At 46.2% G+C, this 17,939-nt stretch overlaps 1 protein-coding gene across 23 annotated transcripts in view; it reads left to right on the top strand.

The window, feature by feature from the left end:
* Positions 1-17,939, top strand: part of FBXL2 (F-box and leucine rich repeat protein 2) — a 176,424-nt gene that overhangs the window by 9,210 nt on the left and 149,275 nt on the right. The window contains exon 1 of one of the 23 annotated variants that reach the window (XM_043540725.1): positions 11,783-11,833. The exons of the other annotated variants lie outside the window; for them this stretch is intronic. Coding sequence (XP_043396660.1) covers positions 11,798-11,833 — 36 coding nt within the window. The 5' untranslated portion in view covers positions 11,783-11,797. Of the gene's footprint in view, positions 1-11,782; positions 11,834-17,939 lie in introns of those variants that run through there. 23 annotated transcript variants of the gene reach the window in all.

Genomic DNA, 17,939 nt, shown 5'->3' with positions numbered 1-17,939 from the left:
GTAGCAGCAACCCATTGCCTTCTGGCAGCAGACGGTGCAGTATGACTGTTACCCGTCCTCGTCGTGTCCGAGGTGCTCCTGGCCACGTCGGCTGGAAGCGCCTGGGCAGACATGGGCGCAGGGACTAAATTTTTGGTGACTTGACCAGGTCATTCTCTTTAGTCCTGCAGTCAGTCCTATTGAACCGTCTTATGGTGATCAGGCAGGCAATACGGATTGCTAGCAGTCGTATTGTACCGTCTTCTGCCGGGCAGGCAAGAGATGAAGATGGCTAGCAATCGTATTGTACCATCTTCTGCCAGGCAGGCAAGAGATGAGGATGGCTAGCAGTCATATTGCACCATCTTCTGCCAGGCAGGGAAGAGATGAGGATGGCTAGCAGTCGTACTGTACCATCTTCTGCCGAGCAGCCATGAGATGTGGATGGCATGCAGTCCTTCTGCACCGTCTGCTGCCAGCCAAAGATGTAAAAGATAGATGGAGTGGATCAAAACAAGAAATAGACCAGATTTGTTTTGTACTCATTTGCCTCTTCCCCTGTCTAGGGGACTCATTCCTCTAGGTCACACTGCAGTCACTCACAGAGAAGGTGCAGCGAGCTAAATCTAGCCATGTATCAATCAGAGGCCAGGCTAACCTCCTTGTTCCAATAAGAACAGTAACTTAGGTGCACCATTTCTTATTGGAACCCTCCATGAACTCCTGCCTGAACTACTCCTTGATTTAAAGCCACCCCCTTTGTGGATTTTAGCTCCCTGAAGCCAACCCTGTAAGCCGTGTCGTCAGTCGCCCCTCCCTCCGTCAGAGCAACGGCAGGCAATCATTCTGCGCCTTTTTTCTGTGCGGACGCCATACCAAGGCAAGCATGGAGTCCGCTCAGCTCACTTTGGCAATTAGGAGCACATTAAACACCACACGCATTATCCAGCAGTATATGCAGCACCAGAACCTGGCAAAGCGCTACCGGGCGAGGAGGCGACGTCAGCGCGGTCACATGAGTGATCAGGACATGGACACAGATTTCTCTGAAAGCATGGGCCCTACCAATGCATGCATCATGGTGCTAATGGGGCAGGTTCATGCTGTGGAACGCCGATTCTGGGCTCGGGAAACAAGCACAGACTGGTGGGACCGCATAGTGTTGCAGGTCTGGGATGATTCCCAGTGGCTGCGAAACTTTCGCATGCGTAAGGGCACTTTCATGGAACTCTGTGACTTGCTTTCCCCTGCCCTGAAGCGCATGAATACCAAGATGAGAGCAGCCCTCACAGTTGAGAAGCGAGTGGCGATAGCCCTGTGGAAGCTTGCAACGCCAGACAGCTACCGGTCAGTTGGGAATCAATTTGGAGTGGGCAAATCTACTGTTGGGGCTGCTGTGATGCAAGTAGCCCACGCAATCAAAGATCTGCTGATATCAAGGGTAGTGACCCTGGGAAATGTGCAGGTCATAGTGGATGGCTTTGCTGCAATGGGATTCCCTAACTGTGGTGGGGCCATAGACGGAACCCATATCCCTATCTTGGCACCGGAGCACCAAGCCGGCGAGTACATAAACCGCAAGGGGTACTTTTCAATAGTGCTGCAAGCTCTGGTGGATCACAAGGGACGTTTCACCAACATCAACGTGGGATGGCCGGGAAAGGTACATGACGCTCGCATCTTCAGGAACTCTGGTCTGTTTCAAAAGCTGCAAGAAGGGACTTTATTCCCAGACCAGAAAATAACTGTTGGGGATGTTGAAATGCCTGTATGTATCCTTGGGGACCCAGCCTACCCCTTAATGCCATGGCTCATGAAGCCATACACAGGCAGCCTGGACAGTAGTCAGGAGCTGTTCAACTACAGGCTGAGCAAGTGCAGAATGGTGGTAGAATGTGCATTTGGACGTTTAAAGGCACGCTGGCGCAGTTTACTGACTCGCTTAGACCTCAGCGAAACCAATATTCCCACTGTTATTACTGCTTGCTGTGTGCTCCACAATATCTGTGAGAGTAAGGGAGAGACGTTTATGGCGGGGTGGGAGGTTGAGGCAAATCGCCTGGCTGCTGGTTACGCGCAGCCAGACACCAAGGCAGTTAGAAGAGCACAGGAGGGCGCGGTACGCATCAGAGAGGCTTTGAAAACCAGTTTCGTGACTGGCCAGGCTACGGTGTGAAAGTTCTGTTTGTTTCTCCTTGATGAAACCCCCCGCCCCTTGGTTCACTCTACTTCCCTGTAAGCTAACCACCCTCCCCTCCTCCCTTCGATCACCGCTTGCAGAGGCAATAAAGTCATTGTTGCTTCACATTCGTGCATTCTTCATTCATTCATCACACAAACAGGGGGATGACTACCAAGGTAGCCCAGGAGGGGTGGTGGAGGAGGGAAGGAAAATGCCACACAGCACTTTAAAAGTTTACAACTTTAAAATTTATTGAATGCCAGCCTTCTTTTTTTTGGGCAATCCTCTGTGGTGGAGTGGCTGGTTGGCCGGAGGCCCCCCCACCGCGTTCTTGGGCGTCTGGGTGTGGAGGCTATGGAACTTGGGGAGGAGGGCGGTTGGTTACACAGGGGCTGTAGTGGCAGTCTGTTCTCCAGCTGACTTTGCTGCAGCTCAGCCATACACTGGAGCATACTGGTTTGGTCCTCCAGCAGCCTCAGCATTGAATCCTGCCTCCTCTCATCACGCTGCCGCCACATTCGAGCTTCAGCCCTCTCTTCAGCCCGCCACTTACTCTCTTCAGCCCGCCACCTCTCCTCCCGGTCATTTTGTGCTTTCCTGCAGTCTGACATTATTTGCCTCCACGCATTCGTCTGTGCTCTGTCAGTGTGGGAGGACAGCATCAGCTCGGAGAACATTTCATCTCGAGTGCGTTTTTTTTTCTTTCTAATCTTCACTAGCCTCTGGGAAGGAGAAGATCCTGTGATCATTGAAACACATGCAGCTGGTGGAGAAAAAAAAAGAGACAGCGGTATTTAAAAAGACACATTTTATAAAACACTGGCTACACTCTTTCAGGGTAAACCTTGCTGTTAACATTACATACATAGCACATGTGCTTTCGTTACAAGGTCGCATTTTGCCTCCCCCCACCGCGTGGCTACCCCCTCAACCCTCCCCCCTCCCTGTGGCTAACAGCGGGGAACATTTCTGTTCAGCCGCAGGCAAACAGCCCAGCAGGAATGGGCTCCTCTGAGTGTCCCCTGAAGAAAAGCACCCTATTTCAACCAGGTGACCATGGATTATATCTCACTCTCCTGAGGATAACACAGAGAGATAAAGAACGGATGTTGCTTGAGCGCCAGCAAACATACACTGCAATGCTTTGTTGTACAATGATTCCCGAGTACGTGTTACTGGCCTGGAGTGGTAAAGTGTCCTACCATGAAGGACGCAATAAGTCTGCCCTCCCCAGAAACCTTTTGCAAAGGCTTTGGGAGTATATCCAGGAGAGCCGCGAATGCCAGGGCAAAGTAATCCTTTCACATGCTTGCTTTTACACCATGTATAGTATTTTAAAAGGTACACTCACCGGAGGTCCCTTCTCCGCCTGCTGGGTCCAGGAGGCAGCCTTGGGTGGGTTCGGGGGGTACTGGCTCCAGGTCCAGGTTGAGAAACAGTTCCTGGCTGTCGGGAAAACCGGTTTCTCCGCTTGCTTGCTGTGAGCTATCTACAACCTCCTCCTCATCATCATCTTCTTCGTCCCCAAAACCTGCTTCCGTATTGCCTCCATCTCCATTGAAGGAGTCAAACAACACGGCTGGGGTAGTGGTGGCTGAACCCCCTAAAATGGCATGCAGGTCATCATAGAAGCGGCATGTTTGGGGCTCTGACCCGGAGCGGCCGTTCGCCTCTCTGGTTTTCTGGTAGGCTTGCCTCAGCTCCTTCAGTTTCACGCGGCACTGCTTCGGGTCCCTGTTATGGCCTCTGTCCTTCATGCCCTGGGAGATTTTGAGAGAGGTTTTGGCATTTCGAAAACTGGAACGGAGTTCTGATAGCACGGATTCCTCTCCCCATACAGCGATCAGATCCCGTACCTCCCGTTCGGTCCATGCTGGAGCTCTTTTGCGATTCTGAGACTCCATCATGGTCACCTCTGCTGATGAGCTCTGCATGGTCACCTGCAGCTTGCCACGCTGGCCAAACAGGAAATGAGATTCAAAAGTTCGCGGTTCTTTTCCTGTCTACCTGGCCAGTGCATCTGAGTTGAGAGTGCTGTCCAGAGCGGTCAAAATGGAGCACTCTGGGATAGCTCCCGGAGGCCAATACCGTCGAATTGTGTCCACAGTACCCCAAATTCGACCCGGCAAGGCCGATTTAAGCGCTAATCCACTTGTCAGGGGTGGAGTAAGGAAATCGATTTTAAGAGCCCTTTAAGTCGAAATAAATGGCTTCATCGTGTGGACAGGTACGGGTTTACATCGATTTAACGCTGCTAAATTCGACCTAAAGTCCTAGTGTAGACCAGGGCTAATAATTTGCTTACTACAAATCCCAGTCAGGAATCATCACAAGTGCTAGGCCAAATAAGATGACTGAGCTTAAGGATGCATGGCAGATTGCTGTATAGAAAAAGCAGATTACTGGTGCTCATTGTAAGAATGTTGCCTCAAAGCCTCCCTGATTCGAATTGCTCCTCCTTGTGCCCCTCTAATAGCCCTTGTATTAGGCTGCTCGAAATCAGCAGCCAGGTGATATGCCTTGGAACGCCACTCAGGGCAAACTTTTCACCCTTAGCCTCCTAAAGATTATGGAGCATGCAGCTATGACCATTGAAGTGTTTTCCTCACTTAGATCTAACCCGCATGAAGGCAGCACCAGCACATTTTTAATCTGCCAAAGGCACATTCCACAGTCATTCTGCACCTACTCAACCTGTTGTTGAAGCACTCCTTGCTACTGTCCAGGTTTCCCTGTAAGACTTCATGAGCCATGGGAGTAAGGGGTATGCTGCGTATCCCAAGATCGCTATGGACATTTCAGCATCCCCCCAGTGTAATCTTTTGGTCTGGAAAGAAAGTCCCTTGCTTGCAGCTTTCTGTAGAGGCCAGTGTTCTTGAAGACGTGTGCATCATGCACCTTCACAGACTACCCCACATTGATATCAGTGAAACACCCGTGTGATCCACAAGCACCTACAATACCATGGAGAAGTGCCCCTTTCTATTGATGTACTCTGTCACAAATTGGTCCAAGGCCAAAATTGGACTATGCATTCTATATGTTGCCCTGCTGCAGTTACGGAATCCCATTTCCGCAAAGCCATCCATTGTTTCAGAGCACTTTGCAGAGAGTTGTGTGATTAGCAGAATGTGATTAATGGCGCTGCACTCTTGTGTTAATGCAGCCCCCACAGTTGACTTCCTGACTCCAAACTGATTCGTGACTGACTGGTAGCAGTCTGGGGTTGCCAGCTTCCACACTGATCTCTATATGCTTCTTCATTGAGAGGGCAGCTCTCATTTTGGTATCCTTGTGCCTCAGGGCTGGGGTGAGTTTCGCACACAGTTCCAGGAAGGTGGCTTTCTGCATTCAAAAGTTCTGAAGCCGCTGCTCGTCATCCCAGACCTGCATAGCAATGCAATTCCACCACTCAGTGCTTGTTTCCTGAGCCCAAAAGCGATGTCCACTGTGTGCAGCTGCTCCATGAATGCCAAAAGTAATCTGGTGTTGCTTCTTTCCATCGCACAAAGCAGGTCAGGCAACTCTGATTCCTGGTAAGATTGGTAGCTCATGCTTAACTGCATTACCATCTGTGATGTGTTAATAACAGTGACCACAACAGTAGAGAGCAGTGCAGGATCCATCCTTTCACACAGAGATGGCGGGCACACCATAAACAGGGACCACTGAAAAATGCTTTAAAAAAAGTCAGACTGTGGAATGCTGGGACAGAAGATAATGCATCATGGGACGTTGACTCAACATCCATAATGTGCTGTGATCCACTCTGTCTTCCCACAAGTCCTAGCTGCAGAAGGTGGCAAGTACCACACTGGGATAGGTACCCACAGTGCACTGCTCTCACTGTTGATGCTAGAGCACCAAGTGTGGACGTGCTCTGCCAACAGAGAGCGTAATGTGAACATACAATGATAAAATTATAGCGCTTTTTGATGGTTGACAGAACTTCTGTCAAAAAAAACTCTGTAGTGTAGACAGCCTTAGAGGCTGATACTGAGGTCAGAGCTTCACTAAGGAAAAAATCTTCCATTTTATGACTTCAGTTTGCTGTGGAATAGGAATGCTACTCAAATGTAAAGGGATATAATATTTTAGTGTGCTTGCAATTCTGAAACTTGTCTCTATTTATATTGGGGTTAGGGCAAGAATAACTAGGATCTTTTATTTCTAGCATTCAGAGCCTTGGAATTTAGACAAAGGTCAACTGTGTAGAAAGTTACATAAAAGTTGTGCATTTCCTCCAATTCTCAATTTCTTACCTTTGTTGGAGTGTTTTAAAAATATTTTTTGAAAGCTTGAGTCTGATCCTGCTCCCAGTGATGTCAGTCAGAATTTCTATTTTGTGATTTCTCTGTGATTATGAAAAGGTGCCCTTGTAACTGAGGGCCATTATATTATAGGCAGAATGAGTATACCGTTGTGACTGTGCCTCAGTGGGTTACAACTAAGACTACCAAATTCAGGACAAACTGCTAAGAAAGAGGGCAGGCACAACCCAAAACTGGTGGTTATTCTTCCATAAGATATACCACACCAGCAACAAAAGTAAACTTCTATCTCACCACATTGAATTTCTGACTTGTTAGCCAGCCTCCTTAGAGACACGACTTAATGATGGGTGGTTATTTAAAACCAATTTCATCAACCAAGGGGGGGTTCTGCTCTCAAAGGAGCAGCCACATACCCAGGTCAATATATAACTCAGATCTGACCCAATAATCATGCTGATGCCAATCCTTTAGTATCTAATATCTAAAGGTTTATTTATAAGAAGAAAGAAGTGAGAGCTAAAATTGGTTAAGGGACTCAAATACATACAACAATTGCAAAGTTATTAGATCAGGTTTGAAGCAGTGATGCATAAACTGCTGGCTCAAGTTAAGTCTCTGGTTGCTTCAGATGAGTGGAAGGTCCTCAGTCATTTGGTTAGAATGCTCCCATTAGTATGAGTCCGTAGTCCAGAGATCAGAACAGGAAAGAGGCAAAATGGAGTTGTTTCCCGTGCCTTTTAGCTTTTGCCATGTGGAGGGAAACTCATTGTTCCAAGCAAAGCCCTCAGCACAGTTTGTGGAAAAGTACAGGCACAAGATGGAGTTCAGTATCACATGATTTAGTCACATGTCCTTGGATGCTTCAGTGAGTCATAGCAGAGCCATTACCCATATTTTAGCTACAATCCTCCACAGGAAAGCCCATTAGGTGGGGATAGGCTTCTACTATGGCCCATTGTGTTTGTTGATGGGCCATTAACTTGAATACTCCATTCACAATGTGCTGCCTAGACTGTATGTAAATTACCTTGTGGGTATTACCACAGTAACAAACATATTTGAAATGCAGGTACATAGTCAATATTCATAACTTCAGATACAAAAATGATACATGAATACAATCATTCAGCAAATCATAACTTTTCATTGACACCTTACATGACATACTTTGTACAAGAGATGTTGCAATTATATAACAATGATCATATAATGATCTACATGGTCATATTTTAATCAGATAATGTCACAGCTGTGGGTTGTGGGAGTGCAAGGTTCACACTACCCTGCTCATTCAGATTCCTGTTCTGAAAGGACTGCCTCTAGGGGTAAGAGTAATAGGACACTACCAGTTCAATCCTTGCTCTCAGTATCAACAAGGATGTGAGTTACAGTGGTGAATTTGTAAAGTGGATCAGTGATGTTTTGGAGTGTGGTCAGAGAAGCTTCTTCTGAAACCTAAGGGACAGTTGGGATGACTTGTCTGCTTCTGGGGTTCAGTCATTCTCTGGATAGTGCAGAATCATCCCTGTAATGAATGACACTTTTATATCTGGGGCTCAGAAAAAATATTTTTGAAGAATATATGCTCTTTGCTTCTGAAATGTAATAAGCTATTTTTCAAAAAATCTTCTGTGGGAGGGATTCTGCCCCCTCCCTATTGCTGCCTTGACCTTATAGGGACTATCAAGTTGAATTGCATGTGAGCTGCCTCATCCCCAGAGCTGTGCATTAGAAATGTATGGAGGCATGCTGTTTACATGAGATGGGTACAACTGACCATCAACAAAACTCCTGCACTCAACAGCACTTTGTGTAAACAAAAAAAAAATTGAAGAGTTATTTTTAGTCTATTTTTTCAGTCATAATCTTAAGGGTCATTTGTTTAAAGCAAAACAAAACATGTAAATAAACTTTCCAGGTTCAAATGTCCCTTTAATCTCTGCCAGCACACAGCAGATTACTTATATTGAAATTTGTACTTCTTGTTTTTCAGGAATAATGTGTAAACATTTCAGCAAGTATTAAACACGAGCAATACAAGAGTAGAAGAGTAATGCAAGAACAAGGGGACATTGGATTAAATTAAAAAGTGGGAAATTCAAAACAGATAATACAAAATACTTTCCCACAAACATGTAATTAAACTGTGGCTCTCAATGCCAGAGGAAGTCATTGAAACCAAGAACTTAACACCATTCAAAAAACAATTGGATATTTATATAGATATTAAAAATATCCAAAAATCACATTGCAACAGATAAGGAGTACTTGTGGCACCTTAGAGACTAACCAATTTATTTGAGCATGAGCTTTCGTGAGCTACAGCTCACTTCATCGGATGCATACTGTGGAAATTGCAGAAGACATTATTATATACACAGACACCATGAAACAATACCTCCTCCCACCCCACTCTCCTGCTGGTAATAGCTTATCTAAAGTGATCATCAAGATGGGCCATTTCCAGCACAAATCCAGGTTTTCTCACCCTCCGCCCCCCCACAGACAAACTCACTCTCTTGCTGGTAATAGCCCATCCAAAGTGACCACTCTCTTCACAATGTGTATGATAATCGAGGTGGGCCATTTCCTGCAGAAATCCAGGTTCTCTCACCACGAAAGCTCATGCTCAAACAAATTGGCTAGTCTCTAAGGTGCCACCAGCACTCCCCCTCTCCCTGCGAACACAGACCAACACGGCTATTACTCCGAAACCTGTCATTCTGAACTATGAAATTCAGGGAGCTCACTGTGATTTGCACCAGAACAGCAGGAAACTGTTTCCTTCTTCTCACTTTGGGAGCTCATGCAGAAAGGAGTCCTCATGGCAGAGAGGGGAGAGGATTTTGAGGCAAAGTGACAGGTTTCAGAGCAACAGCCGTGCCAGTCTGTATTCGCAAAAAGAAAAGGAGTACCTGTGGCACCCCAGAGACCAACCAATCCATTTGAGCATGAGCTTTTGTAAGCTACAGCTCACTTCATCGGATGCATACTGTGGAAATTGCAGAAGACATTATTATATACACAGACACCATGAAACAATACCTCCTCCCACCCCACTCTCCTGCTGGTAATAGCTTATCTATGGCCCATCTTGATGATCACTTTAGATAAGCTATTACCAGCAGGAGAGTGGGGTGGGAGGAGGTATTGTTTCATGGTGTCTGTGTATATAATAATGTCTTCTGCAATTTCCACAGTATGCATCCGATGAAGTGAGCTGTAGCTCACGAAAGCTCATGCTCAAATAAATTGGTTAGTCTCTAAGGTGCCACAAGTACTCCTTTTCTTTTTGCGAATACAGACTAACACGGCTGTTACTCTGAAACCTGACATTGCAACAGATGTGAGAACTCAGAGTGTAAGTTCAACTACTATATTTAAATGTGCAAGAGAAGCATGGACTTCTGGAGTAATAAGTATAAAATGGGTTTTCTGGGAAATCCCTAGGGACTAGTTTATGCAAATTACACAACTGCAGTTATGCAAAAACCCAGCGCCTTGAAGCTCCATCCTGAGGATAGGGCCATTGACTAGTGATTACCTGTTCCTGGAGACTGGACATCAGCAGCCTGAACTGTATAAAGAAATAGCTGAACTGTCCAGTTGGTGTCTGGTTCCTGATCTAAACACTGATATGAACTTGTAATCAAGGGGGCAAACTCAGTTTTGGGGTTTGAAAGACTGATATCTAGCAGAGTCCTACATTGGACTTAGAGATGACCTCTGGTAATCTTTCAGCATGCATGTAGGTTTTTAGGTGTTTTCTTTGTAATACTTTTGCCCTAAGAATACATGTAATATGCTTTGAAGACTGGTTGGTAATTGGTGTACACTATGCTAGCCCTTGGAGAAAGAGATAACCACAGGTGCTGATACCAGGTCAGACCTGCTTCAAACTCGTATTGAAGTGCAGAAGGATTGCAAGCCTAAACCCCTGGTCTGAAGGAGGAAAGAAATGGGTTTCTGCCCCCAGAGAGGTGATGGCTGGGAAGCCCAAAACCTTAAGTGGGTGCCTTCAAGGAAGACCTGGGGTGTTTGTGTCAAAGATGCACTTAACCCTGACTCTATGACAATCATAAGTAATGACAGTAACTTTAAAACTTGTGCTTTAGGGCTTAAACAAATCCCTAATTATTAGACATCAAGTTGAAATCTTTGTGTGGGGACAGATTATTTCACATATGCCGACTGCAGAGTTTTTATGCTGGTCTCTGGAGACAGGATACTGGATGAAATGGGCCACTGGTCTGATCCAGTATGCTATGTCCTATATTAAACATATGCCCACTTATTTTGCCTCCCTCCTTGTTTATGAGAGAGAGAGAGTAGATTTATAGGTTACGGGAAAATTTTTTGAGAGCCCATTGTTTAAAATATTGGTAACACAGTACTGATGTGGATTCTGTAGTACTAGGAACAGGTCTGAGGTCCACAACTGAAACACATAGGCCACCAAACAGTCAAATGGTACTAAATATTGCTTATTACTGACCTAGACTGCTTTTGAATCAGTTACCTAATTATTCACAGCTCTCTCCTGAAAAGTTAACACAATAATGGTGAAAAATGTATATAACTTTCAGTGTGATTGTTTCATGCCTCTTCAGCTTATATCAATGTGTATAAGGCTAACGTGCTAAATAAGCCCTTCCTTTGCAGTTTAAATGAATTATGGTGCTGTTTAAATAACTTTGTGAAAGTATATTAGATATCTAGAGCAAGTTAAGATGACTGCTATATCTAGTAGTTCTTCCCTCTCTGCACCAAGATTACTCTGTTAAAGCATCTGTTCCTGAGTGCTGGAACCAATGGTCCTGCTCCCTAGCCTGACTCCCTTGTAGCCTAAACACACCCTCTCCCAGAACTCCACCCAAAGGTGTGAACATTCTGGGTTAACTTTTAACACTCTCAGGAGGCCTGTGGTAAGTGTAAAGCATACAGCACATTCTTTGCCCAGAGTCTAACACATTATTGCTCTTTAGTAGGCTGAGATATACACAGGTCCATACAAAATAATAAACCCTATACACACTTCCCTACCTGTTTTCACACCACTCCAGAGCATGCTTTGGGATGGAGGCTCGATCCTCTGGGTTGTTCAGATCCTTCTGCTGCAGAGCATGGTTTGTGTGTTGAAACATGGAGTCTTCTCCCCCAGCTCACCTCCTCTCACTTTGGCTGTCTGTGCGTGCTCTTCCTTCCCTTCCTCCTGCCCAAACTTCCTTCCAACACCTAGCTTTCTTTGTTCTGTGTTTCAGTAACTTTCCACTCTGCCAGCCCTCCTCTCCTCCCTCCCCCAAGACCAGAGGAGGAAGTGTCTTCTCCCAACAAACTCTCTTAGCATATTTGTCGAGCAGTCATGAAGATTCAATTATCCCTCATTGTCCACAGTTTGGTATGTACCTGCAGCAGCTCTTGTCTGCAAAGATGTATACATATACTACTAGGGGAATTCTGCGCCAAAAAATTATGTGCACAGTATTTTAAAATTCTGCATATTTTATTTGTCAAAATAACTGTATATTCACACCAGTTTCAATTATTTTGGTAATTTATTTCAAAATATGTCCCAACAACTATGTCTGTAACAGTACAGACACAAAATAATTCCTCCAGGAATAGAAAGTTAAGGAAAACCCCACGACAACCCAGTTCCTGTTTCTCTCTCCCCAACCCCACTTAGAGCCCAGTAGGGGGCCGGACACCCCTCCCCGTCCCCCCCAGAGCCCAGCTGCTTGGCGCCCTCCAGTCCAGATACTCGCATGCACCCTCTACCCTCCAGATCCCAGCCGTGGGGCCCCCCCAGCCAGACACTCGCATGCACACCCTCCCTATCGGCTGCGGTCCCCCCCAGTCCAGACACTCTCATGTACTCCCTACCCCTGCTCCTCAGAGTCCAGCCACGGGGCACCCCCTAGCCCAGACACTCGCATCCCCACCTCCGCCAGACGCCAGGTGTGGGCGCCCCTTTCCTAACACTCGCACCCCCTCCGCACAGAATGCTTAAATTTATCTGAAATTCTGATTATCAATAGTTTCTGATTGCCACCTCCTCCCAATACATTTGGATAATCTGGTATTATAAGTACAATAACCTTCTTTCCACTATACTGGAAAAGAGAGTCTAGGGGGATATCTGGTCTTGGTTACTGTGGGTGTTTTACATGTTCTAAAATAATTTGATAATCTGAGTGGTATGCATTTTGAGTAGAACTGAAGAAAGAGCTTTCTTGAGCTCTGGTGGCAGTAGATAATTGTGGTTACTGTTAGGTATTTATACTGTATTCATCACCAGAGTATCTGAACACCTGATTTAAACAATAATACTGATGCCATGTGTCATACATATAAAGGGAAGGGTAACAATCTTTATATATGCAGTAACATCAAATCCCTCCTGGCCAGAGGTACAGAATCACTTAACTGTAAGGGTTAATCAGTTCCATTAACCTAGTTGGCACCTGACCAGAAGGACCAATGGAGAAAGACGATACTTTCAAATCTGGGAGGGAGGGCGGAGGTTTTGTTTGCTCTCTGTGTGTTCCCTCATGAGACAAAGAGAGAGACCAAGCAAGTAATCCAGCTTCTACTGAAATGATACATCTAAAATTGCGGTAATTGTAAGCAATGGCCAGGAAATGCGTTAGATTATCTTTTGGTTTAGCTTGTGAATTTTCCCTGTGCTAAGAGGGAGGTTTATTCTTGTTTTTTGTAACTTTGAAGTTTTGCCTAGAGGGGAATCCTCTGTGTTCTAAATCTTATTACCCTGTAAAATTACCTTCCATCCTGATTTTACAGAGGTGCTTCTTTTACTTTTTTCTTTATAATAAAGTTCTGCTTTTAAGAACCTGATTGGTTTTTTGTGTCCTAAAAACCCAAGGATCTGGTCTGTGCTCACCTTGTTTACCTATTTGGTTGGTATATGATTCTCAAGCCTCCCCAGGAAAGGGGGTGAAGGGACTTGGGGGGATATTTTGGGGAAACAGGAACTCTTAAGTGATCCTTTTCCTGAATCTTTGTCTCGCTCACTTGGTGATGGCAGCAGTACCATCCAAGGACAAGGAAGGATTTGTGCCTTGGGGAAGTTTTTAACCTAAAGTGGTAGAAATAAGCTTAGGGGGTCTTTCATGTGGGTCTCCACATCTGTACCCCAGAGTTCAGAGTGGGGAGGGAGCCCTGACATCATGAAAAAAAATAAAAACTATATAAAATATTGTCATAACAGGGGTACGAAAAAGGAGATATTTGTAAATCTGACTAACTAAATGTTTATGGCTTACAAGGCAACTAATCTGAGTCTAAGGCCAGGTCTACACTAAAAACTTAGGTCGACATAAGCCGCGTTAAATCGATCTAATAATTTATGTATCTACACTACTGAGTCCCTTCCGCCGACCTAAGTGGCCTGTAAAGTCGACTTCTGTACGCCACCTCTGCAAGAGGCATAGTGCTTGGTTCGACACCCATGGGTTGACATGGGGATAGTGTAAACACTGTGTTGTGTAATTTGAATGAAATTGGCCTCCAGGAGGTGTCCCATAGTGTTCCGCTCTGACTGCTCTGGAGAGCACTTTGAACTCCACTGCACGTCAGCCAGGTACACAGGAAATAGTCGCTCCCCTGTTAAAGACCCAGGAACTTTTGAATTTTCATTTCCTGTTTAATCAGTGTGGAGAGCTCGCCAGCACAGCTGATCATGGAGACTTAAGGCCGCAAACACGCTCCAGCATGGAGTACACAGGAGATAGTGGAACTTATTGCTGTGTGGGGAGAAGAGTTTGTGCAGGGAGAGCTCCGATCCAGCAGAAGAAACGCTGATATCTATGCCAAGATTGCACAGGGCAAGGGGGAGAAGGGCTACACTAGGGAGACTCAGCAGTGCCGCATGAAGATAAAGGAGCTTTGGCAAGCGTACCAGAAGACAACGGAGGCCAACAGTCGTTCTGGTTCTGCCCCACAGATGTGCTGCTTTTATGAGGAGCTGCATGCGATTCTTGGCAGCGACCTTACCACTACCCCAAAATGATCTGTGGATACTTCTCAAGATTGCCCGGGGTTCTTGGGCAACAATGAGGACATTGTTGACAAGGAAGAGGAGGAGGAGAATCTGAGGCAGGCAAATGGAGGATCGATCCTCCTCGACAGCCAGGAACTGTTTTTAACCCTGGAGCCCATCCCTTCACAGGAGCAGTTGGCAGTGGAGCGTGATGCCGGTGAAGGCACATCTGATGAATACACATTTCCAATCAAGCTGTAGGGGTTATGTGCTATTATTTTTTATGTTAAATCTGAACAAAAAAGTAGGTGTAGTGGGTATTGTTGGCACTCCAGCTACGCAGAGGGTGCTCTTCAAAAAAGACTGTTTATGTGCACAGAGATGACCCAGGAATCCTCCTTGGAGATCTCTAGGAAGATTTCATGAAGGTACTCGTAAAGGGCTGCCTTATTTCGTCCACCATGGTAGGACACTTTCCCACGCCACTCCAGTATTAACTCTGTTGGCATCATTGCAACACACACTATTGCAGCATAAGGACCAGGTCTGTACCCAGACGCTTGCAGCATCTGCTCCCTTGCAGCTTCTGTTACCCTCAGGAGAGTGATATCACACAGAATCACCTAGGGGAAACGGGGAAAGTCTTCATTGCTAGCCCTTAAACCACAAACAATTCAACAAGTAACTGGCCCCGTTTGGTGAAATCTGGGTCACACAACCACGCTTTCTCAAATATGCCATGGTTGTGGTTGGAAGGGATCACTGTGTATTGCAAGCAGCATTTAAAAAAAGGGGGGGGGACTGTGGTAGCGGCTTCCTGTTTGTCTCCGTCACCACCCCCCCAAACCCAGTGCTGCTTCTGTAAAAAACGAACTATTTAGGGGGCTTTATGCTGGTGCCTGTCCTCAAGCACCATCCAGGGGAAAGGGGGCTTTTCTCAAGTTCCAGCCTTTGATTGCAAGGATGTTTTCACAAAAGCAGCAGCAGAAGACCTCTCGCCCATGCCTCGTTGCCTTACTCACCATGGCTAGAGCAGCAAACTGACTCTTGCAATAACCAGCAGTTGTGATTATGTTGTGGCTTGCAGTGAAGTGTACTGAGGGGTGTTTTTTTTAATTAAAAATATTAACTGTGCACCAGAAACAATGTATGCACTGTCAATGCTACCCTTGCGAGTTGCATTCCTTGCAGCTGAAACCTTGTCCGTTGATGCATCCTCCACACCGGGACAGAGACTTTTTGAGATTAGAAGGCAGAAAAAGAAGACTTGGGAGGACATGTTCAATGAGTTAATGCGTGCCTTCGAGAGTGACAAGATGGAGCTCAGAGTATGGAGGATTACAGTGTCCGACAACCTGGACGTGGACAGGGACAGGAGAACATGCAGGGAACAAGAGCATGCCACATGGGAAGAGATTCTGCAGATTATGAAGGAGCAATCAGACATGTTGAGGCGTCTGCTTGAGGTTCAAGAAAGGCAGCTGCTGGATGCTAGAGTCCCTCTGCAGCCTATGCTGGACCTGATGCCATCATCGCCCAGTTCTACATCCTCCTCCCTGAAACGTTCTGTGAGGTTGGGGGGAAGTTCGCTATCCCTTGCACTCAATAGCAGGGGAGGGTCCAAGGACCAGAAGGTGCCCATTCCCACACCTTTGTTATTGCAGTGCATCTGTAAGCAAGCTGTCCTTGTCCTCCCTTCCCCCCCAGTGTTATCTGTCCTTTTGCCCCAGGTTATTTTAGTCTTCTTTGCTGTCTCTGTGTTTTTGTGTGCATAGTAAATCCTAATAGATTGAGGAGAAAAGGCTCTTTATTAATTGAACACATAGTGGTTGATCGGGGTGGAGTTTACAGGGAGGAAAATGCAATAGAGGGGACAGTTTGGTAAGGAACAACACAGATAAGTATCACATTACTCTGGCTCATTGCTGAAACTGTTTTTCAAAGCCGTATGGAGACGCAGAGCCCCTCGATGTGCTCTTCTTATTGCCCTGGTGTCTGGCTGCTCAAAATTGGCTGCCAGGCAATCTGCCTCAACCCCCCACCCTGGCAGAAACTTTTCTCCCTTTGCCTTATAGATGTTATGGAGCACACAGCAGACAGCAATAACAATGGGGATATTGCTTTCACTGAAGTCTAGCTGAGAAAGCAAACAATGCCAGCGACCTTTTAAATGTCCAAAGGCACATTCCACCATCATGCTGCACTTGCTCGGCCTACGGTTGAATGGGTCCTTACTGCTGTCCAGGCTGCCTTTGTACAGCTTCATGAACCATCAGAGCAAGGATTGGGCTGGGTCTCTGGGGATCATGATTGGCATTTCAACATCACCAATGGTTATTTTGCAGTCTGAAAAAGAAAGTCCCTGGTTGCAGCTTTCTGAAGACCTGTGTTCCTAAAAATGCACGCATCATGCACCTTTTCTGACCATCCAATATTGATGTTGGTGAAATGCCCCTGTGATCCACCAGTGCTTGCAACACCATTGAGAAGTACCCCTTTCGGTTTATATGCTCTTTGGCAAAGTGGTCTGGTGCCAAGACAGGGATATGTATTCCATCTATCGCCCCACCACAGTTAGTGGATGTTTTTGCTGTGATCTGTTCCCTATGTCCTGCATGTTGCCCAGAATTTCACTACCCTCTTTGCAGAAGTCTGTTGATGGCCATGAAAACTTGGATCACAACAGATCCCACGGTAGATTTACCCACTCCAAATTGATGCCCCGCTGACGGGTAGCAGTCTGGTAGCTTCCACAGAGCTATCGCCACTCGCTTCTCCGCTGTCAGAGCAGCTCTCATTTTAGTATAGCTGCACTTCAGGGCTGGGGAAAGCCCTTCACATAGTTCCTGGAAAGTGGCCTTATGTATTCAAAAGGTCTGCAGCCCCTGCTTGTCATCCCATAGCTGCATAATGATGCGGTCCCACCAGTCAGTGCTTGTTTCATGGGCCCAGAACTGGCACTCAGCCATGTCAAGGTGATGAGTGACTGTCACCAGCAACTGCGAATTGCTCTGCTCTGTCTTCCAGCAGGGCTACTTGCGTGGCATCACATAGTTCCGTGTGGTGGCTCCTGTATTAGCTGTGTAAATACTGCAGTATAAGGCTCGAGGTGTTTGTAATGGTCACAACAACAGCGTACAACTGAGCAGGGTCCATGCTTTTCATGCTATGGTGTCCACGCGGATAATCCAGGCTTACAGAAAAAGATGTGAAAAAGGCTTGGTTTGTTTGCCGTTGATTTCAGGGAGGGAGGTAAGTGCATCATGGGAGGCTAACGCCATGTTCCCATAACCACCTGTGCCTATGTTTTGGTCCCATAAGGCATTGCAAGCCCAACCCAAAATTCCACTTGGCTACGTGCACTATGGGATAGCTACCCACAGTGCAGTGCTCCGTGCGTCGATGCAAGCCCTGGTAGTGAGGATGCGCTTTGCGGACACAATGAGTAGTGTTGACATGCAAAATTGACTTGCTTAAATTGGAGGCTCGATGTCGACTTACATGC

This window comes from Chelonia mydas, chromosome 2, assembly GCF_015237465.2.
Source record: "Chelonia mydas isolate rCheMyd1 chromosome 2, rCheMyd1.pri.v2, whole genome shotgun sequence".
Lineage (NCBI taxonomy): Eukaryota > Metazoa > Chordata > Testudines > Cheloniidae > Chelonia > Chelonia mydas.
Note: the sequence above shows the minus strand (reverse complement) of the source record. Positions and strands in the feature narration are given on the sequence as shown.